The sequence below is a fragment of the Larimichthys crocea genome, chromosome XVII (genome assembly GCF_000972845.2).
Source record: "Larimichthys crocea isolate SSNF chromosome XVII, L_crocea_2.0, whole genome shotgun sequence".
NCBI lineage: Eukaryota > Metazoa > Chordata > Actinopteri > Sciaenidae > Larimichthys > Larimichthys crocea.
The window spans coordinates 24,380,546-24,404,920 of NC_040027.1; the positions used below are offsets into that span (position 1 = coordinate 24,380,546).

The following is a 24,375-nucleotide window of genomic DNA, read 5'->3' on the forward strand; positions in this document are numbered from 1 at the left end:
AAGGCAGAGTGAATTGGCAGCATGTGACTGAGGTTTATTGATTGGGGCACTAAAAGTGTTATGTGAGAGACCACGGTGTTATTTTGCATTTTGTCTTATATGAAGATCGGTAGATGAAGGTGGTTGTTGCTTTCAGTAAACATGACCTTACCCTTTAACACAGTGTTAGCTAAAGTTGTTGACTAAATTAGAGCAGCAACAGGAAATCATTTGTGAAAATTGTGGATTTTTTTCTTTCTTTTCTTTTTTTTTTATTAAACGTTAGCTCATTGGACATGAAAATAGCATAACAGCACATTTTTGTCTGAACAAAAGTTATTTTAAGTGACTAAATCTAAGGAAATAAAGCTGGACTTCTTATGTGGCAAATCACTATTTATGTGCATACCAAATAATGTGCCTCAGTATTTTATATGATTTTACATTTGACCTGCACTATGGACAAACACAAACTAGGATCTATTCTCATACTACGTTACAGTGCAGTGTTTTTCTTTGGCCTCATTCAGCCATAAACAAAGTGATGGCCGTTTGCTTTTCCAGAGAATGTTGAACTTTGACACTGAGTCATGTTTTTTTATTTTTCTGATCACAGTGTCCACTCTGTGAGGCATTATTGAGATCAGAGTGAAGTAATGGAGCAAGTATTTGCATGACTGAATGTGTATCTAAATGCTGTGTTTGTGTGTGTGTGTGTGTGTGTGTGTGTGTGTGTCCCTAGAGCAGGTTGATTGTAAGGGGCAGTGAAAGAGCAAAGAAAAGCACATGTGGACAACCACACACACACACACACACACACACACACACACACACACACACACACACACACACACTCGTAGCACAGAGCAGATCTAGTCTAATTAAAAAGCACAGCGGTGATTTCAGGGGCTCTGTGAGAGAAAAGAGAATGAATGGTTATGTGTGTGTGTGTGTGTGTGTGTGTGTGTGCATTAGGTCGCTGGCTTCAGCATGATCGCCCGTCAAATGAAACAATGTATTCCGCAGGACCTCGGGGTTTCCATTTGAGTATTCAGACGCGGCGCTGCAACGAACTGTGGCTGTTTTATGTAAAAAAAAAAAAAAAAAAAAAAGTTGATAATTAGTCCCACAGTGACTGAACAATGAGATGGAGAGAGAGAGAGAGAGAGAGAGAGAGAGGGAGGGGGGAGGAGGGGGCATTGAAGGAAGAGGAGAGAGCGCTTAGCACACTTAATGCTCCGACCTGACTGTCTGGGAATCACTGATCAATTGTTGATTTTTTTTTTTTAACATTTTTTTTTATTTACCCCTTTTCACTCCTTCATCATCCTTCTCCTGTCTGAATTATCATTAAATAAGAATCGATCCGTGTGATTTGATTATGAACAGAATTAGGAAAAAAAAAATTCACTTGCCCATTGGTTTGGCGAACAGGAGTAGATTTAAAACTATTGTCATTTGCTCTTTTCTTTTTTCTTTTTTGGAAGCCCTCATTCATTATTTTTTTCAAAAGGAGCCCTGGTAATAATTAGCAATTAAAATGCTGTCTTTTTGCCTCACTTTCCCCCTAATTAGCTTTGAGAGAGACATTGGGTACTATGTACACCCCCCCTACATCCACACATACACCCATCAAACTCCCCTCCACATGCACACACTCGTCCACACACATACACGAGCACAGACAAATATTTCTGAGAAACCATGGCAACACCTCACATGTTTTTGCAGTGATCTGAGCTCACCTTGTCATGTTGCTGCCGAATTAACCAAATCAAACTCAGGAGAGCCTCTGACATCCCTCAATTAATTATTAAGTAGCATGAGATGTTTGTTTTAGATGTCAGACATCTGTGCTGACATTCGTCCTGACTTGTATGACGTTATATTAAGACATTTACATCTTTTCAGATATTGTGGAATATAAACATGTTATGATTGTTTTGGTTTTTTTCCACTGAACAAAATACATCAAACTGCTCAAATCATGTGGTAAACAAAATACTTTGCAAAAACCAAATACAACAGAATACATAAAATACATTTTCTGAATAAAAAATCAGAAAATATCAGATGAATTTCGGAAACTTTCAGTTTGTATTGAGGATGTATTTAGGACTTTAGTGTTTTATCCTGGGCGGTGTGGAGACAGCTTTGAAACTGAATAATTTACAGAAAATACAGTTGACTTAATAAATAAGATGTGCCAAAACTGAATAAATTAGAAAAAAAATAAAAAATTAAAGTTTGTTGAAGGGTTGTGGACTCCTGGCTACAGCCTTCATCAGCAGTAAGCATGAAACTGACTTTCGGAGCAACTCGGAATAAGAAGAATGTCATTTCTTTAATGTGAAGATGAAAACAAGTGTATTATTTTTCTTGTTGACCTGCGTAGGACGTCTGTGTGTTAAAGCCTAACGCCCACACTCTTACTGGGTTTAGCTTATGTAAGGCTATATTAATGCTTCTCTGAGGTTTTGGTGGTGTGTAAGGCAGTTCAGGAGTCTGATAGGGGGTCAGACAGCTGAGTGGCAGCAGGAAAAAGCACATGTCATGTTTGTTTGGAGCCTCCTTTGTCACGGGCCACACCCCCTCCCCCTTTTCCTGCCCTCCTCTTGGCCTTATTTAGCCCCCCGCCGTGTCACCCAGAGGTCAGGGTGAGCATGTACACACTACACGCCAGCTCATACAGGCAATACAAGAACACACACACACACACACACACATACAGATTGTAATAGCATGGTAGAGTGCATCATAGATGGAAGTGCCTTGAAGGACCTGCTTCTCATTCTCTAGACCTCATTAGCTGCTGATTTATCTCCCCCTCCTTCCTCCTAATGCTCTCGGTGGGTGGATGGGGTGTGTGTGTGTGTGTGTGTGTGGGAAGGGAATTCTGTGTGAGACAGACAGAAATATTATGTGTATTTTCAATGATTAGTTTCAGTGTATCTGTATGTGTGAGAGAGAGAAAGGCAGAGATTTGGTGTGAAAGATGGTATATTTAAGTGTGTGTTACCCCGGCGATGTCAACTAGACACAGGGACTCTGTCATTTCACATTAGATCGCTGTGAGCACACTCGACCTGGGGTCAAACAGATTAATAAAAGATCACACACACACACACACGCACACACACACACACACACACACACAGCTACTACCTGATTAAATATTCTGCAGCCCTGCGCTTCATAATCATGACTAGTACACACAGCGCTCTGGTCCACCATTATCCATTTAGCAAATTTTTGCCTCGTCTTGCAATAATCTGCTCAAACCCCCAGTGAGCTTATTATTGTCAAGGAAAAGTGCTTATAGCTGCGCGTAAAGGTAGGATTTTGGAAAGATGCAAAATGTATTTTACACAAGGAATTAATAGTGGAAAAAAAAAAAAGACTTCCCACCAAGATGATTTTTTTTTTTTTGCACCATGCAGTTGAACTGATTAGTTTTTCATGAGATTGAAACTTAAAGTAGACGAATAAATAAATGTTCTATTTTTTCACAAATAATTATGACACGTTCTGTTTTGTTATGATCTAAAAAGGACAGTGAAGGCGTTAGGTTAAGGAGCAGCTCTGGTGCTAATATGACTCTAAGTCTGCCCTACATAATTCATGGACTCGTGGGGAATGAATCTCTCAAGAGAACCTTTCTCTTTTCTTTTTTTTTCCGCTTTTACCTGATTCCCTCTACGTTGCAGTCTCAAGAGACGAGGAAAAAAGAGAAGGAGAGGGGGGAATATTTTGTCATGCTGTGCAGTCTGCAAAGTCCTCTTTAGTACAAAAATATGCCACAACCGAAGATGTCAAGTTGTACCACTGTACACTTCTAACCTTTGTATCTTTGAAATATGAACTATTATAGTTCATTTATCTCCAAATGTGACACTATTAAAGCATCGTAGGTTACAGTTTCTGAGTTTCAGTTTCATAATATAATACATAATATTCAAACGTTAATTTAACAAAGAAAATTATGTTAATAAATCTCACTAAATGGATTATCATGGACTTGGTGTAAATATAGGACTGTGTGCACACAACTACCTTTCTGCAATGAACCTAACCATAGCAGGCTCTATTATTAATCTCATTATGTATAATTCTCAACATCCCCCATAGAGGTTGTTCAAGTGTCATTTTATCTAACCTTATTTTTCTGCTTCCTTTTGTAGATGTGAAGAACCTGGAGAACTTCCACTTGGTAGAAAGCGTCCAGGAGCAGGTCAACGCAGCACTGCTGGACTACGTCATGTGTAATTACCCGCAGCAAACGGACAAGTTTGGCCAGCTGCTCCTCCGGCTGCCGGAGATCCGGGCCATCAGCCTGCAGGCCGAAGAATACCTTTACTACAAACACCTGAACGGCGATGTGCCGTGCAACAACCTGCTCATTGAAATGCTACACGCCAAGAGAGCTTAGGAAGGGGACTGCGCTACCCACAGTGCAGCTGTGCAGACATTGTGAGAGTTTTGCACAAAAACTCCAAATAAATGCTTTCACCAAACTGAGTAAAGTGTGTAATGTGCGCACACAAAGAACACATGGATCCCTTTATTCTAAGAAAAAAAAAGAAAGAAAAAAAAAGTCAGAGCCGCTTCTCCTCGACCACACAGACAATATTGCAAGGTAAAAAGAAAACACTTGAAAACTGCATTGACACTTCGAGATAGGATGTAATCGTCTGCACTAGCACAGACTATCAAGACTGGCAGGCTGCAACTTAAAGAATTAACAACCCTTGAGTGTTTTAGCGCTGGTGACACTGTGAGAGGCTTTTTTTGTGCTGAGAGTGGAATCTGAGTAACGCAGTCAATCTTTCAGGCGGCTTTGTGACAAGAGCGCTGGCTTATTTTGGTTCGATGATCCTCCGGTGTGCTCTCACCGAATGCCGTTTTTAGCTGTCGTTGGTACTGTAAAGACAAACGGAGAAGCGGTCAACCAGGCCAGAGACTCTCACCTACTGTCACGTCTGTTTTTTGAACTCATGTAAGTCGCCTGCCACGGCAGCTTGACCTCACTGAAAAAGGGAGAAATGACATTTAAAAAAATAAAGGTCTAAAAAAGGAACATTCTTTAATGAACAAAATGATAAATAGGCCAATAAGAAGAAAAATAAAATGTTGTTTTTTTCTCTTGTAATGGAAGTCATCTGCTTCTCATGGTCACCTTGTGGTTTCCCTTTCTTATCCCCCCCTCCCCAAATCATCTTAAACTATGTACCTCAGAAAGACCAGTGTTAAATAAATTCAATTAATAATGTCAGCTGGAACAATTGTATTTATAGCCCTTTATTCCTGCAAAAAAGAAAAAAAAACCTCCTTCCCTTTTTATTATTTCATTACAACTGGAACAAAACAAAGTGTGATTCTGGAGATGGAGAAGGATCGACCCTGCCTTTGTCCAGAAAGACCAAAGCCTGCTGCAGAACAGAAGAAGGAAAATTACAAAAACCTTAATAATCAGTATTATAAGAAACAAAACAAAAAAGAAAAAAAAAGATTTGTGATGTCACAGTTATGTGAGTCTTGCCTTATTTCATTACCATGCTAGCTAACCGTGCAGATGTGAATGGAAATATGTACAAATATATATATAAAGTATTAATGTTGTAAAAAATTTAAAAAAGAATAATTCAACAGGTGTTTACATTCATGTGGTCATATGGGAGAGAACTGTGATGAAGCATAAATTGCAAAGCAATGATTTCCTAAAAAATGAAATCAACGAAATGGAAAAAAAAAAGAAAAGAAAAAAAAAAGATCCCTCTGGTTTGCTTTCTTTGGTGTGTGTACAGTGTTTTATTTTTTATTTGTTTTGAGCAGTACTTAAATTATGTCGTGAGACACTAAAATCAAAAAGGAATAACACTTAAAATATTAATTTCTATCTGTGTCTGCTGGCATTCAAACATTTGTTTCTTAAGCATTTCTGTATAAAGGTTTCACGTTCAACCTTTTTGTAGACTTTTTTTTTTTCTTTTTTATTTACAGTGCTTTTACCTTTTTGATGTACAATATGTCACTGGTTACGCTTAATAATGAAGATAATTTATTGCGTCTCTGGGTTTCCATCTATGTGTTACATGACGTGAGGTGTCCGCGCCAGAATAAATTTGTTTACTGTAGCATGTTCTTGTTTTGTTTCCACGAGTAGTTCAGAGATTCAGGTCTGGAGCAAAATAATGGGCTTTCAAAAAAGGAAAGAAAAAAAAAAATCACATTTTTCTTTTGTCTTTTTAAATGTTTATGCAAGTGTATACATTGAAAAGAGTATTGTATTTAAGCGAGTAGGTGTGAAAGATGTTTGTGCATCAGTTTTTCTTGGATTTCAGCCTGCATCATTGTTCTGTCCAGTTTGCTCTTGTACCAAAGACTGCAACTTTTCCGCTGTGAGCTGACTCCTAGTATTTTGTCCAAAATGAACAAAACTGGCTTGTTTTTTTTTTTCTTTTCTTAAAACATGCCACCCTAAATTATTTTCATGTGGATTTTTTTCCACATGCACAGTAGTTGTTACAGTTTTTTTTGAAAATGTCCCAACACTTGCCTCCCACACCGACCTGTGGTGTCTGTTTATCGGTCAGCAGCATTTTGTTAAGTCACAGGATGATCAAAAATCTCAATGACATGTTCAATGTACAGAAAATTAACGTAAAATCCCATGTCATTAGGCAATTCCTGGTCCGGAGCTCCATTTTCTCACACCCTCATTACTTGTGTCTATTGATCAGACAATCTTTTATTACCCACTTCCTCAAATTCTGTGTCTAGGTTCTGCAGCTGCCTTGGACTTCCTATAACATACAGGTGATCCCTATACCACATGCAGGCAAAAGAGTCATGCACATTAATGTGGTCCCATTTTTTGACTGCATGTTTGGTGAAACTGCTGCAGTCCTGCCCAACTGTTTGGAGATGAAGTTTGGGAAAAGCATGGAGGAATAGTTTTCTACTAGTTTAAGAGTAGGACGTCAGGACAGAGTGGTATACAGGATAAATGCTTTAACAAGGACTACCTTTGTGCATTCACATGCTCATGTACACTGTCACTACACAATGCATCAAAATGCTATTTCCCTCCAGCTTGTCTGTGACATTTGCCCCTCCTGCTGACATTCTGACTGCCCCCATCACTGCCCCTATCCTGGGGAGTGTCTCTCTGATGCTAACTGAATTCTTCTTCATATTTCAATAAATAATTATTATGCTTCTAACACCCGATTCTCGCTTCCTGCGCACACTAACGCTGTCCACTTCAATTACATGTGTTTTTATGTGGGGGGAAAATGAATAGCTCTTCCAGCATCCCTTGAATAACATTTTATTAATCAATTAATTCCCGAATGAAATTCAGATTCAGAAACATATTATTATATAGAGAAAATATTTGGTTCCTGTTGATGTCGGCATGTAGAGGGAAACACATGACATGAGACTTTTATTTGTGTGTATGTTGTGGAAAAGATCATTTAAACAATAGGTACTCTCATTTCTCAAGACGTATTTGTGGCTCTGGGACATTGCTCTTTAAACACGTTGTCTTGAGATTATAAATATCAAGAAAAGGGTTTTATTGTGCAGATATATTCTCTTCTGTTTCATGGGTAGAATCAAATGTGATACAGAGAAAAATATGACTTTACTGTTCCTTCTTTTTTTATGCCATTCTGGCCTTTTTGTTTGATAGTAAGAAGCAGAGTGACAGGAAACTCTGGGAGAGTTGAGGAACAGTGAAAGTCAGGAAAGGGAGCTTACTTGCATTTTTGTTTCGTCTGTGAACATATGCCTTCTTGTGTACGCATGCAGAATCAAGAAAGATGCTGTAGAATATCACTCAGCTGCTCTGCTTCATCTTTGTTTCTTTTCATGCCATTCTGGCCTCTGTGTGATAGTCTATCAGGGGAGAGAGAGGGCAGATGGCATGTTTAAAGTGTCCACCTGAATCAAACCAGGGCCATTGCAGTCACATGATACGCATCTCACGCTAATGAGTCATAAGTATACCCCATTACTCGGTTCACGTTAATACAATGCAGTAATACCGCACACTTTACCAGACAATATACAATAACGCTTTTTACAAGCAAATGTACAGCAAGTAAAGTGATGAAAAAGAAATACACAATAAAACACAATAAAACATACTAAATGCATAAAACAGCTTTTTGTTTAGATTCAAATTATATTTAAGGCATTTAGCTTACATAATTATCCAGCGCTTCTTAAAAGAAGAGCTAAAAGCAGAATGAGTCCGAGAAAATACTTACAATTAGTATTAATGAACGCAACAATATCTGGACGCAGATGTACCAAATAATAATGCGCTAAAGAAACAGGAGCTATAATACAAAAGAAAACATTTCACCAACTCTGTAAAAAAATGAATCACGATATAAAACTACAATCACCGTCACCAGCCCGCTCAGTCGACGTAGACAAGGCCGTAGCTTTTGTGAGGCGCGGGGCTGCGAGGGAAACAGGAAGCGGCAAACTCCAGCTCCATGGGAACATGAAGACTACACCCAGCTGGCAAGGCATCCACCTCCGAGGGAAGAGGCTCCTGGGTGGGAGAAGAGGATGGGTAAGTGGGGGGTGTCAAGTGAAATTAAGAAAATAATATTTTGTTACACAGGACTGAAATCACGAAATATACTGGAGGATGTTGGGAGAAGGCGGAGGGACACTTCCCACTTCACAGGAGGACAGAGTTAAATTACAGAAAACAGTATTAAAGATTATTGTTTTTACACATTTCATTGGAGCATTTTGTTTGTTATTAAATGTAGCCACAAGTCTAAATATAAACATAAAAAAAGGAAAACAAACAAACTGCTGTTGAAATTGGCTGAATGAGTTTAATATCTTTAAACACAGGGTCCCTCTGTTTGACATGGACTTCATTAGTCAGTAACAGTGTAGGAAGTCTGCATTACTGTATGACATTGACCTATACTTTGACTCTGATGCCTCATATGGACTTTCATCCTTGGCTTCAGTCTCGCAATCAAACTGCCTCAATTATAATATTTACAACAAGTCTTTTTAGATCATGGAGTGATTAAATATTGATTAAACGTTGATTTTCTTGTCTGTCAAAGCACTTTGTAAACGCTGTTTTTAAAGGTGCTATATAAATAAATGGGAATTTCCGAAAAAATAAAAAGTAAAAAATACATGTTTTAAAATGAAACCCTCAGTTACTGTTGAATGAATGACTGAATTAATGTACACAACTGAAGTCTTCAAGCTTAATATTGAAACTATTTAAAGAGCAGCTCTGTTCACTCTGTCAACAACAACCTTCAACAACCCAAATGTAATACAAATTAGACTTCAATTATTTGTTATAACACACTTCTGCTATTACAAAGTGATGCATTCATCACTTTCCTTAAAGACACAGTTTGTTAAAAAAAAAAAAAAAGGAAGAATGATTGGACTTTATTATTGGATGTTAGTACACAAGACATGACATCAGACTAGACTGACTAATCAGAAGTGAACAGCAGCATATAGACATGCCTTTCCTTCTCCCTTCCTGTCTCTCTCAGGTGCATTCAAGTCTTTAAACATTTTGTTTACTACCCAATACATAAAAGGTAAAATGTACAATTTGCTCTTCTGAAATAAATACATTTTTAAAAGGTTGATTTTATTATTATAATAACGCTGGGATTGTAAGGGTCTGCAAACTTGACCTGAAAGCATCACAGTGCAGCAAAAAACTCTGTAATCCAATACTGTATATACAGCAGGCTTTTAACTTTTAAACATTTTCAGGATTTCAGAGGACAAAATCCAGCAATGATAGCAAACAGGTTTCTTACACGTCGTCTTGTAAATGTAAAAGCAAACCAAACTTTTGATAATGTATTCTTTTTCATTTTTTTCTCCATGAAGCAAATCAAATCTGTGATCATTCAATTGCTGGGGTGATGATGATAATGTTAGCGGTGTTCTCGTGCAGCATTAAGGATGCTGGTCACAGTCGGGCAAAAGACAAGCTCAATCCCCAGCGCACAGCGATGGAATCCTCACTTGGAGCTTGGCTTGCAGTGCCTAGCCTCCTGTCTGTAAATGTGTTAAACCTGCTTTCACTCGCCTTGAATTTGTATAAATAATGTATATACATTTATCCACAGACTCTAACAAGTGCAGCCTCAGGTGAAAATACTCAGAAATGCATGCTATGCGCATCCCCGAAGGTGGACATCAGCTCCAAACCGACCAACTCAAAAGATAACCACACAGAGAGCAAGAAAAAAGAAGAAGAAGAAAAAAAAAAGCACAAATGAATAACTTGCCAAAAGCAACATAAACACATATACACGCAGTTTCTCTCCCTCACACACACAGACACACAAACACACACACACACACACACACACACACACACAGACGCAGTGCTGTCAGTTTCTAAACAAGTTTTCCTTTCCATCACACAAACAGCCCCAAGTTGTGTCTGCCAGTGTTATGTGAAGCTTTTAAACTCTGGAACCACATCACTTGTGTTTACCGAGATGCGCTTGTATGTTTCCCTGCATTGTCAAAGCACAGTCAAAGAGAAAGAGATTGAGGGCACAAGAAAAAACAAAAGCTTTTGGAAGTGTTCCAAGATTGCAAGAAAAAAGGTGCAACTGAACACTGGAATGAACCAGTTTGGTATTCAGTCCTGAGACAGGCACAACCAGTCTGAATAAAATGAACACCGGCTCAGCGCCACATGGTGGCAAAACTCGTCTTTGCTGGATTCATCAAGGATATATAGTTTAAAATTGATCACTCTATATGAAATCTGAATTCTTTGCCTTAATTTAAAACTTTTTTTTGCCACAACTTCTAAATAAACACACCAAAGTATTGGTTTCTGCACAGGTGTGTGCATCGGCTCGGACATTCCTGGTCATCAAGTAGAACGTTCTTTATTCTCACCTCAGTATTGGCAGTACTGACAACACTAGAGATAGTGGCATTTACCCCGATGAACCCAGATCCTGCAAATTAATTTAAACATTATCACATAAAAGCAAACAACCAGAACAGACACCGCATCCGCTGAGAAAACCAATGTGCACACGATATGCACTGACCATGATCCTATCGTTCAACAGTAACCACAAGTTTTTACTGGTACTGTAGTACCTGGTACTGGCAGAGTCTATAGCATCACTTCATATCAAATTTGATCATATAGCAAAAGATAAGTTTTGGCAATTATTTTAAACTTGTGTGTTGAGTCCAGGTTTCATAAAGCAAGCACATATGTCAAATGAATCCAGTCGCATTTTGCCTCATATATCAACATACTACTACAGGTTGTCTAAAATGAAGGGACGTTATGTTTTCTTGCATTTTATTGATGAGTTAAGTGTGGGGTTTTTTGTCTGTTTTTGAGTGCTAAAACTGGTAGAGGCTCAGATGAAGAACAAGAAGGCTAAAAAGAAACAGTACATCTCTTCAGAGAGGCAATTAGCCAACTTTCTAATCACTTATACCAAACAGCAACTGAGGGACCCACTGTTTGGCAGCCTGATGGACAAACTTTAAAAATGTAAAGATCAAATTAATAGGCAAGTATTGTTAATGGGAACACTCACTATTGTTATGCAAACGCCTCACTGTGGCATGCAAAACAAATACACTAAGGTTTGGAGATGGAATGGTTCGAAGGCCGCTGCCGTTTCATTTCAAAGCATGCATTATACATCATTGTGCATAAAGAGGAAGCCTACAGCATTATGATGTTTTTTTTCTATGATGATTATCCTTTATTAGTCATTAAAAAGAGAGCGAGAGAGAGAGAAAAAATACAACTTTTAAGCACCTGAACCTCGCTGCCAGCATTCCATTAATTGCCTGCACAATGGGGAGAGCCTTTGGAGATTTTTCAATTTCAAAAAATGAGGAGCATGCATTCAGTCGTGCTCATGTTATACCGGCACTTAAATCCTACAGAGCTCACATAAAAAAGGACTCAAGGTTGCATCCAATTGAAAGCCTCCAACTACAGCCACTTCAGAAATCCATTTAGTAAGCGGGGGGTTAGAACATCTAATTCAAACAGAGTCGCCCTGTTAAAATGGTTGCACCAATGTCTTTTAAAAACACACACACAAACACACACACACTTTCAGGAGCATACTTTTCTCCTGTGTTTGCTTGGATCCATTGTAAGAAAGATGAAACTGGCGCATAGAGAGATGGCGAGACACAAAGAATTAATCTTGGCAGACCTCAGCCAAGTGGCGAAGGTGAATGCTTGACAGCACGTGGAATCTTGACCTTTGCTTCAACAGTGTCAAACAGAGTGCTCTGTGGGAACGTCAGAAAAAGAGGTCTGTGGCATCTGTAATAACAGGACAACCTGAATGTCACGACACTGTTCATCAGCTGCAGAATCCTAAGCAAAGTGGGTTTTTTTTTTTCTTGTGACAATAACCAAAAGAATAATTTTCATTTTTTGTAATGACCTCAAACCATTTTCTGGGAGACAATACAAAAAAAAAAAAGAAAAACTTTTTTTTTTTTCTAAACCGAGGAGGGGAAGAAAAAAGCTGATAGTCATGCGAAGCTGAGGAGCAGATGACAGATTATTTCAGTGTGAATGTTGGAGCTAATACTTTCCATTACAATTTACAGTTAATATGAGTTAATTCGTGTATTTTTTAATAGCGGCAGTGACCCTTAATAGTGTTCAGTAAAACCTCCACAAAATTTCATTCTATCAAAGGATTTAAGCTTTGCTCATGCTCATACTAAATTACCAATTATGCAGTTCTGTTCATTGCTCAGAAAATGCTCTTTTTAGGGCAGGAAACGTGAAATTCATCACTGTTTCCTGGAAATGATTACAGACTATTAGACAACAATATCAGTCTGTCTTGCACTCAAAAGTAAAGGCCGGTATGTGACAGGTGCTTGGCAGAGAAAAACAAGCTACCGGGAGTCAGGACACCCACACACTGTCATTACTTGCTTATATATTTACTTCTCAGAAGTGTTTTAGTGCGAAACCTTGTTTAGAACAACAAAAGTAGAGAGGTTCATGAACTTGGAACAGCTCGGACAAGACAAGCACACACGTACAACTTAAACTACTTTTTTTTTGTAACAACATTGTATTGAAGTTTATTTACAGGATGCCTCATGTACAAACACAACATGGGCCCCGGGCTTGTCTTATTTTCACATTTGTAGTCCTATACGTAAAAGGATTAACTCTCAAATAGATAAATGGTTGTGGAGACCAAATTTTTGTCCCTAGGGGGTAATTCCCCACGTGGGTTACAAACTTACCACTAAAATAAGTTCCATTAAATTATCTGTCATGCTGATCATGCTGTTGAATATATGTTCTGAGGTCCCATCACATAAAACCAGAGCATTTTTAATCTCACTGGACCACCAGCAGCCTTGCAGCCTGAAGAGCTGAGGAAGCAACACAGAACAAGACCATTGGCAACCATATACTAGACTCACACATACTATGTAGCTATTTATCTACAAAAGTAAATTAGGTGAGCATACAAAGATAAACACTTAACGATGCCTATTGTGCAGACAATAATGCCTACATTAGTGAGCTGAGAGGCTGAGTCTCAAAAAAAAAGGCAGCAAATTGTTTGGCCAGCAGTGCTTTTACTAAGAACTGAATGCTTTCCATCAAGGCCCTGTGCAATTTCAACCAGATGCTCGAGCAGGTGACGTTCAGCATTTGAAAACACATTTTTCACAGCCTCACCATAATGTAAGAGTTTTCATTTAGCTGTCTCTACCCCTTAACTGTCTCTAACATCAGTGTTTGCTTGCAGTGTTTCTTACTAAAAGTGCTAGAACAAGAACAAAAAAAGAGTAATACATGTAAATCACAAATCAAACACAGCACATCCTTGAGTGTGCTGCATTCCATACTCATGACAAAAACAAAAGATTCAGCTTCAATTAAGTGTGTGTCAGTGTGTGTCTCTGTGCTAATGTGTACATGTGTGTGTCCACAGATGGATGTAAGTATTTGTGCACGTGTCTCTGCACATACATCTGCAGGTCTGTGATCAATATCAAAACCCTTAAGAGGATTGAATCAAGCAGAAAGAAACTTTCCTTTCATCTTTCCCTCCCTCCATGCCTCCTTTCTTTCCTTCTCTTTTTCAGAACGTCACGGACAATTGCTGGCAGGCCTTCAGATGCAAACAGCTGCTCGCACATTGTCACTGTGATGGGAAACTGATTATTTAGTCTGCTGTCCGTCCTCTGGGATAGCAACAGTTTCTGAAAGCTACTGAGGAGTCTTAAGAGGCTGGGTGCTTTGCCAGAGGCAGCAATAACACTGTAATAGAGGCTCTTATAAATGAACATCACAGACTTAAACATAGCAATGAAAAGGGGGAATATGAGCCCCAGGGAAGATCTTTGGGGAACATCCCCTCAGCATCTGTTTGGAGCTGTGGCTCTGTTATAGAGAGGCCAAAAGTTAAGTGTAACAGGGAAAAGGCTGCCTCTCATCACCTGCAGTTCTAGGTTTGTCAGCGTTGATCAAGCTAGACCTGACAAGGCCTGGATTCACTCCACCGAATAGCTAATTTTCCCTGTCACTTTTTTTTATTAAATTGCTGATCATGCAAACGTTTGAGTCTTGCAAATCTGTGCTTTCTTGTTCGAGGGCTAAGAGGAAGAAAGTTAGGGTGTATACAAGCTCTATGTTGGCTGGACCTCTGTTGGATATCATTACAACGCCTTATCCTGGTTGCTGAAGCAGCTGCAACCCATATTACAAGACTAAGTGGCAATGTATGCTCTATGACTATCAAACCCCCGACCAGGGCACTTTATCAATCCAACTAAATTCCCCAATTACTGAATGACTTTAAAGCTACCATCTTAAACTCTCCACCTCTCAAAACTACAGCATATGACGCACCACACATGGAAGAATACTGCAACAAGCTTCAAAGGCTCTGGTCATTTTGTCTGTCGGACTACCGATTCAGTACTCTGCTGGGGGCAGCAGTGTATGGAACAAAGATGAGCAGTTAGCTGAAAGCCTATTGTATCATTTATTTTTCATCAGGTGTGATACTGCATCCTCAGCGATACCCTGAAGTAATGCCAGGACATCATAAATACATGAAAGGCTGCTTCCTTTTTATCTGGATGGCTTAAACTTTTTTCAGTCTTTCATTTTGTGCTTTTTAGCGTGATTTTACTGATGATTATTTTTGCAAAAAGCCACCAGCTTCAGTCACCAGTGTTTGTCAACCAGGGACACTTCATTACTACTAGCTATAAAATGAATGAGGAAAACAAAAGACCTTTTGTATAGTATGTAACTATTTCAGAATTGGACAACAAACAAAACAAAGAACATAAATGATCTGTGCCTAATCAAGGTTCTGCTAACAATAGAAACAGTTTGAAAATTTCAAAATACAAATCTCAGAAACAAAACTGTATAAATAGATTGCACAGCATTGTCAAACCGACCTCCAGCACCTCCATGCAACAGGGACAGCATTCTGTTGGAGCTCATGTTAACTGGCATTTGACAAGTTCTCTCTCTGGGAGTGTACCAGAGCCTAACAGTGCATATCAAGCTCAGAGTCTAATGTGAGGTGAGTGATGTAAGGTGAGGTGAGGCTGTGTGAAGCCTGAGGCTGAACACCAAAGCACAGGGCAGCGGTCGGATCAATACTGGCTCAGCCACAGACGAACGAGGTCGGAGTGGGGGGCTGCAGAGAGACGATGTTTCCTGATAGACCTCAGCTGGTCATTCATGTACACAAGCAGAGATTCATAACAGTAATGGTAGTCATTGTTGTGTTTTTTTAAGCATTATCCTGCTTTTCTTCAGGGTTATACATTAAAAATAACTACATATAATCAGGAAAGTATAAAAAGTAATGTTTAAGTATATTTCATAACCAACTAATGAGTGGATTGCTAAAAAAACTCAGCTTAATTTGTTAAGAATAGTTAACCTTCACTGTGCAGTCTAAATGCTGCCTGAAAAACTTAAGGTCATATTTACTTTACAGTGGATTTGGCAATACAAGCTATAGAATAGATCACGGGTGATTATTAGCCCATTCTTTGTGTTACAACCTAATATGTCACAGTTATAACCCTTCACTTAATTCAAATCAAATCAAATCAAATTTTATTTGTATAACCCAAAGTCACAAAGTACATTTGCCTTGAAGGGCAATCTGTACAGGGAGTGACACCCTCTGTCCTTAGACCCTCGGTTCGAGTGAGGAAAAACTTGCCCACAAAAAACCTTTAACAGGGAAAAAAGGTGGAAGAAACCTTAATTGCCATCCACTCTGAAACCCCTGTAAAAAAAGAAAGCATACAGGCAAAAGTAATAAGAAACCTGCACAAACAGTGAAATACTTGTATCTGACCAATATTTTGTTCTTGTTGGGGGGGAGGACAGACACACCCAGTGTAGCCAAATCAGAAACAGACATCCAGAACTGATAAAAATGTCAGCTGAAATTTGTAAAAACTCATAAATAATGGATGCTCCAAGTAGGCAGGGGAGCATCTTCAATGAGCACAGAGTGCCGAGCATGCTTTCTCATCTCCAAACCAAGGAGCCATCTTAATGACTGCGCCCGGAGACCTAGGGGTCTCCGCCAGCTCCCCCAATTTCCCCCTACCCCACCATCGGACCCCCCTCGTCAAGCCTGTCCATGCTCCCAACCACCACATATCGTACAGAGGGGGAACATGAGCTCTTAAATTAAACATTCACAGCAGCGGCTGCTGCCTGATTTAAGCAAATCAGCAGAAAATGAAACAAACAGGGTGCCTCAGGAAGATCCATATGTGTGCAATCGAGACATTTTTTGGGGACACTTGGAGGGTTGTCTTAAGTCTTGTGGAGTGCAGAAAAAGCAAATAATGTCATATCTCCTTTCTTGTGTTTTGTGGATAAAAGCTCAATTATCCATTTGGGCGTGTTGGAAGAAAGGGAAGTACGAGAATACTTTATTTTGTTTCTGAATTGATGGGGAGGGGCAGAGAAAGGTGAAGAGTGTATGTGATTATTTATTATATCATTATATTAAAAAAATGTATATACATCAGTAGAAAGACAGATATTTTGTTGTATAGCATCCTGCATCATCAGGACTGGGGTCACCTCTAGGGAAGGATGGCGGTGGATGACGGTGGGTGAGGTAGCGACCACTATCCGCCTCTATTGACCTGAATTCAGACATAAACAGGAAATTGCCTACAGGAAGGAAGTCATATTTTTTACAGCTGTGCCCTGGATGAGGACAGCTACATTTTCTATATACGTATGAGATTTACTCAAGATGTCTGAGGTCTGCAGTGATCCATTCAGTATCACACACAACCTGAAAAATGACAAAAAACAGTCAGAGAGAGGCTAGTGTTTGTGTTTTCGAAAGAAAACCGTGGTCATTGTCTTTTCCTGTCACCATTAAAAAGGCCTTTTCCTGCTCTAGCCACAGATAAACCTTTTTGTCTCTTTGTTTTGTTCTTGGATGAAGATCAAAGCACTAGGTCCAGACTCGGGGCTTGTGATCCGTCAGGGTGCAGGGATTTATATGGCACTTACATCCTACGATACTCATCACATCTGCAAGTCACAGCAATAAATCAGATGCACGGCATCGCATATGTATACGCTGTGGCCGTAAGGCAACATGTTCTAGTTTTGAAGCAAAGGTGTTTTGTATTGTTAAAAGATAAAAATACAGTTGTTCTGATGGGGGTCTCAAGGCTCTCCTCTTCGTTATTGATGGGTTATTTGACTCATCAGTGCAATACCTGAGAGACGTACCCACAAGAGCATGCACACTTTTTACACACATAGATGAAGAGACTTGATCAATTTCTCTGTCTGCCAAAAAGGGCGGTTGAACTGGACTGAGAGGTGGAGGCTGAGGATGGTGGGGGAGGTAGCCCGGAGCCCTACAGGAAGTGATTTAATGTCCAAAAAGACATGCGCTTGTTTTTGCTCTGTCTCTTTCCTGTTGTGTTCTGATAGGGACTTCCTTTCCCCAGTGGGGATGGATACGGGTGTCATCCGTCCATCCATCCCACCCACACCCACACACCCACAGTCACGGAAATATCATTCCTCTGCCATGCAATCCATGCAAAAAAAAAAAAAAACATCAAACTCTTTGGAAATCAACGCAAATGGTCATAAAGAGTGTGTGCGTGAGCGCGTTAGTGTTTGTGCATGTGCATGTTCATGTGCGTGTGCGTGTATATAGCTGGACAGGCAGTTATTAATACTTGTGGACACATTTTACATTTTAGGCATTCATCAGACGCTTTCACAAACACATGATGAGTTATTGTGAATGCAGCCGTTAGAAAAGGTTACATTTTTCGACCATGACAATGCCACCCATTAACACTGAAAAGGTAAAGAGGTCAAGAGTCAAGAGGTGAGAGGCCAGACATCACATTCATTTGTAACATGTGTACACTGGCACCTCCATTCATTTCAATGTGTGTAAGTGTATCAGCAATAACCTGTGTGTGTACTACGTATGGGCTTGGAGAGCCAGAGGGCTCAACCCCAGCCATGGTAACACCGGGATGATCTCTTCCTGTCTGCCTCAGTATCTCTGCGACCAACTCCCTTCCTTTCCGCTAAAACACGCAGAGATACAAGCGCACACGTTTGTGTTAACAGGGGCATCTCCTCTTGAAACATTCTCTCTCTTGATCCCTATCCTTAATTCCCTAAACCTTGATTCTAATCCGAATGACAGCTGTTGGTTGTGTCTTTTGCTTAGAGCCCTTCAAAACTGTCCATAATTTACTCATGAGTGGGAGGAACAACACCCAGAAATTATGGACAAAATACTCATTAATGGAAGTTCCAACTTTTGAATGTCCATAACATGAACCATTTTCTTCAACAATCAATTAATAGATTGTTAAATGAACACTAATTTTAGCAATATAGTTACGATAACTATAAATAATAATAATTATTAAAACAATATTACACAGTATTGTGGTCTGATATTTAAACAGGATATCTAACCAGACGGTTGAATGAACCATGTATCTAACATTAGTAGTTCTCTCTCAAACATTAGGCCATGATGTTACCTAAAATCAGATTGAACCCTACAGATATTCAACAAGAGATACTTAATGTTCAAAATGGTATGACAATTGAAAACATTTCCTATGACAATATACTAAAGTCAGGTGATAGGTTTGATTTAAAAAGACAGAATCAAGTGGTATGATGTGTTACTATCATCACCTATACAATCATCTTTGACTTTAGTCATAGATAAGATTGGATACAGCCTTCCTGTAGCAATAAATGGCTTACTGTGTGGGTATGTGTATGTCACCAGGTCTCTGTGGTGTTTCCACCAGTGACCAAAGTACCTCATGCCATAGTTCTTATCTGCTCTCTTCTCTGTTGAGCGATTTAATGCCATTGCACATACACATGATCCACCCTCCAACCTCGTCTCTTACACATTCATCCCATCTACCAATACATTTTTATCGTGTTAGCCTCTCTCTGTCTCTGTCTCACACGCACATACACACCCATGCATGCACACGCACACACACACACACACACACAGACACACACACGCACATTCACATTCACCTACAGATGGAGGAAATAAGCTCAGCGCTGCCTGTGTCTGCTAAGGATGTGAGGTGCAGTGATGGCACATTAACGATAGGACCCATGACAGCAGTATGCATCGGCCTCAGTGAACAAAGCATGCGGCCAGCTTTTTAATTCAATGAGGATTGTTTAAGTGAAACAATGGCTCTGTGCCCCATTGAGGGTTAGGAAAGGGTGAGAAAGGTGAGTTTGTCAGTGGTAGCTGGCCGGTGTTTTTGTATTTTAAGCTACGGATGATCCCGTGGGTTTGATGGGGTCGTGCATCAGAAATATCGCTGTAGTGCAGCAACATCCGCTGTTTTTCAGGTAACTAATAAAAAAGGCTGACAATGAGTGGGATTAAAGACAAATACTACCAGACATGCCCATTATGGTACCATAAAGACTATTTGGAGGCAATATGACTCATGGAACATTATTTTTCCGGCCATTCTTATCAAGAACATCCCACAATGAATAAGAACATGTATTAAGGGCGACTTTCCTCAAAGTGTCTTTGAGAAACACTCAAGCTTATGAGTGCTGTTTAACAGGACAGTCTTACTTAACAGTTGTCGACCCATAATCAATTTAGCAGAATAATAAACCAGTGTTTTCCTTAAGGGAGCGCTTTTCTATCACTGAGTAAAGTGACAACCCCTGACTGACACATTTTATGGATATTTCATATTATATTCAAACATAAGAATAACAGCACAGAATAACCAACTGATAAATTGTGCAACTTTCTAATTACTGTACTTTTCTTTTTTTTAACCTACCGACTGAGCTAATACCCCGATTTTAACTGTACTTTTTCGATGAAGGATGAGGCTGTTTAGCAGAAAGTGAACACGCTGTGAACATATAGCTTGTGTTCAGCTCTTCACTACATCGTGTACTGTAAGTTTACATTGTATATATTAGTCCAAATTTAAAAAACAACAATTGAATTTATATTTTAGTCAAATGCTGAGATACAGACCTACTGTTAACCCACTTAAAATGAAGGCGATCCACTACTTGGGAACCAATGTACTAAACAATGTAAAAGTATCACCTATAAGGTTCAATTCTGCTACCAATACCGTCAAACTGTTTTAAAGGTCCTCCTATGTAAGTCGCTTTGGATAAAAGCGTCTGCTAAATGCAATGTAATGTAATGTAATGTAAAAAGGTATCAAATTATGTATAAAACATATTCTGGGTGGATACAGTAATTGTATAATCCAATCAAATTTATTAATGTAACCTTACAAGAAATGTTAAATTTGTAATTATAATTCACAATTTATGCTAAGATTGTTTCAAGTTGTTTTCTTGAAAGTTTTTAAGGAAGTACCTTGCACCAAATCAGATGGTTTACATATAACTTCCTTACAATATAATCCAGTCTACAGCACTTTGGCATATAACATGATAATAACATATTTAAATAGATATATTTCCTTTAACTAACTGCATAGAGCTTGAAAGGATAATAAAAATGTGTGCACTATCAAAATAGTCACAAAAAAACGCTTTGTAAATGACATTTTGTGTAATTTTATATATAATCATACATAAATACTAAATATCTGGCAGAGCTATGCAGTCTGAGTGTGTGAGTTTTCACTCCAGCATTTGCATTCCTCACAGCCCATTTTGTCTATGCTAATGGAATCTACTCATGCAGAGCAGCAGGTCTTAATGAAAAACCTTTGGCTGGTGATCAGTGCTATTGATCAGCCTGAGCCCCAGCCTTAAGCAGGGCTAATTGATCAATCAACACCGGTTGCTTCGGATTAATGGAACATGACTGGTGCTGCCTCCAAGACATACTCACCTCTCTGAGTGAGTGTTTGTGTGTGCATGTGTCTGCCTGCAGGTGTGTAGGAATTATAAAAAATGTGCGCATGTTTATGTGCAATTGTATGTGAGAGTGCAAAGAGTACTGGATTACCCCTCTGAAGTGAAAGTAAAATTACTTTTGATTAATACTACACAACAGGGACAAAAGTAAATCTTTAGATTATATATAGTCTCTATAACAGCACTATATGGACTTCACCAGAAATACACCAATTCTTTCTTCTTATAGAAATAAAGAGCATATTTCCTTTTCCTAAAACTTTAACATCTTTTTGTGACTTTAAAGTGGCTTCAAAATGTACAATTTACTAAATGTTTTTTAGATGTCCTGGTACGTATTTCAAAGTTAGTTATTAGTTATTTAAACAATCGGTCATCAGTCTTGGTTTTATATACAGTATATTCAGTATATATATAAAATTTTACGTTGATAAAATTGTTTTTACAATTTCTTTAAACAAATGGGTTTACAGTAAAGTGAGTAACATCTTAGACAATTACAAATAATATTTACAAATCTGGTTAAACCTAAAAAAAAGTGTGTGTTTTAGTTGCATGCTCTGGTCTAAATGCTTTTCATACTGGAAATAATATAATGTTGACATGTAAAATGAGATATCAGATGCAAAATCCCCATATTAGTTTAATTCTTGTGTATATTTAATGAGTCTTGCCTGTTCCACAGCTGACAGACATGACACCAGCAGTCCCCTGGCCAGGAAGGACTAAAGTAAAAAGGCCAAAACAGGAAGCCCAAATAGCACCCCCAACACACACACACACACGTTCATATCCCTCCCATTGAATGAGTGACAGACTAGCTGGCCAGTGGGGGCTCCATTGAGGATTTGTGTCTGTATGTGTTCATGGAGAGGGGGCGGGGGGTGGACTGAAGGTTCCAGCTGGCCTGTCATGGGACTCCCAATCGCGTGTGAATGGTACTCAGAGGGAGTTATGGCGAACTGGTCCAACACTGAAACACTCAACAGGCTGGAAAAGGTCAACTGGGGTGAGTTCAGCAGGGCAATGCCAGGAATACTGTTTTTCTGTTTTATGCAACAGACCGAAGAGCCCATGGGTCCTTTTAAAATGTTGGTTAATATTAGTTCGAAAAAAGTAAAATAATTATTTGAAGAATTCAAAAAAATATTATATATTAAGTAATACCTTAAAGACATGTATGTCATATCTATAAAAAATAATAATTGCAGTGTGGAGATGCTATATTACTAATGAATCAGGTAGCCAATCAGGTGGCCAGAAAAGTATTATTCATTTATCCTGATAAGACGACAATTTAAAACTTCACCAACATTGCAGCAGGTGAAAACCTCAAGTACATCAACTTTGCATTAAGCACAAAATTCCCGACAACAATCTAGCAATATGAATTACACCATTAATCAAACACTGAAAACAATACCACACTTACTAAAACCTTATATCCGATTGTGACTGGACAGCACAATCTGTCAAGGCAAAGTCTCTGATGGCAACAGCCAATGAGTACAGACTCCGACTCTTGCCTGAGCTGAAACCAGAGGACTGCCCCGACAACAAACACACACCATCTCCACCTCCTATCATTTAGTTAACTTTGACCAACTAACCAATCACACATAAACACTCACACCCTCCTATCCTTTGACTGTCTCACATATTTTGTGGAATGAGACCACACTTCCACCCAGTGACCTCTGGTGTGAACTTAATTGTGTATACTCTGGTATTGGGTTTCGGACCCCGTAGCACTCAAAGAGAAACAGACGCTGTGAACTTGACAATGAGTGAGAAAGAGAGAGGTAGAGTGTGAGAGCGAGAGAGAGAGAGATAGAGAGATAGAGAGAGAGAGAGAGAGAGAGAGAGGGAGAGAGGGAGGGAGCGAGAGACACGGACCACCCAACGGCTGCGAAGAAAAACAAAGCTGGGTGGAGAGCAAAGTCAGCTTCGATCAGATCGGAGTTAGGACAGTTGGAAGTCGTTGTGTGGTAGCAGTTCACTAAGGGTGAAAGAGGCAGAGAGTGAAAGAAAGTGGAGGGCTGAAAATTTCAATTGATCTTGGAGTTGGTTTTTGTAGCATTTGTCCCAAAGCAAAAATGTTATATTTGCTATTTTGTTTGATAAAACCTCTTGTTTAGTTTCAAATAAATGAACATAATATTCTCTGTTGAATCAATTATTTCCCTTTCTTTGCTTGGTATGGTTGAAAATTAGGCTATTGTGTAATAATTTCCTGTGTCATCAAAGCAGTGGAGGTACACAAATGTTCCACTATAAGCATCGCTGCTTTCCATTTTTTCACATTTATCCAGTTTTCACTTGTAATTCAGAGCTGAGGGTGCCTTGCTTCGAGATAAAAAATAATTAATTAATTAATTTAAACACCTGTTTAATTCATTTAGTTTATCAATGATAATAAATAAAGTAGGACGTCTCTTTTCAAACCCCTATTTTCTGTTAAGTCATTAAACTAACATGGATGCTCAAACAATCAACACTATACAAAATATTAACAGTTAACTATGTCTACCTTTTTCCAACACGGCACACACAATTCAGAAAAATAATGTATCTACTCACTGAGACAGAATATCAGTGTTCTTTGTTGCATAAAAAACACTGCAAAGGAGGTTTTTAGAAGAAGGCTTTCAATCACTAGATCAACAGGAAAAACCTGTGTAGTGATTATTGCTCTCACCTCTGTTAAGAATAAACATTCAGGTGCCCTTGATCTGGGTATTTAACTTACATTAATCTAAAGCACACAGGATGCTCAGTAGACTCTTGTCTCGCTAAACAAAGGCAAACACACATAAAGTGTTCACTCTTACTTACAGTTATTTCAGCAACATCTACATTATATAGTTTATTCATTATCAACATTGTTATGTTTCTACAATTTGGAA

The 24,375-nt window shown here is 38.9% G+C and overlaps 2 protein-coding genes across 4 annotated transcripts in view; one reads left to right on the plus strand and one right to left on the minus strand.

Annotated features, from left to right (window-relative positions):
- The window catches only part of nr5a2 (nuclear receptor subfamily 5, group A, member 2), a 66,072-nt gene extending 59,560 nt beyond the window's left edge, over positions 1-6,512 (plus strand). The window contains exon 7 of the mRNA XM_010742275.3: positions 4,161-6,512. Coding sequence (XP_010740577.1) covers positions 4,161-4,408 — 248 coding nt within the window. The 3' untranslated portion in view covers positions 4,409-6,512. The remainder of the gene's footprint in view (positions 1-4,160) is intronic.
- A 787-nt stretch (positions 6,513-7,299) lies between these two features.
- LOC104928131 (adhesion G-protein coupled receptor D2) overlaps positions 7,300-24,375 on the minus strand; it is an 83,632-nt gene continuing 66,556 nt past the window's right edge. The window contains exons 25-27 of one of the 3 annotated variants that reach the window (XM_027289859.1): positions 8,397-8,548; positions 8,193-8,222; positions 7,300-7,881 (exon numbers count right to left, since the gene is read on the minus strand). The gene's annotated coding sequence lies outside the window, so the exon portion shown is untranslated. The other 2 variants (XM_027289860.1, XM_019256713.2) reach the window with 2 other exon arrangements.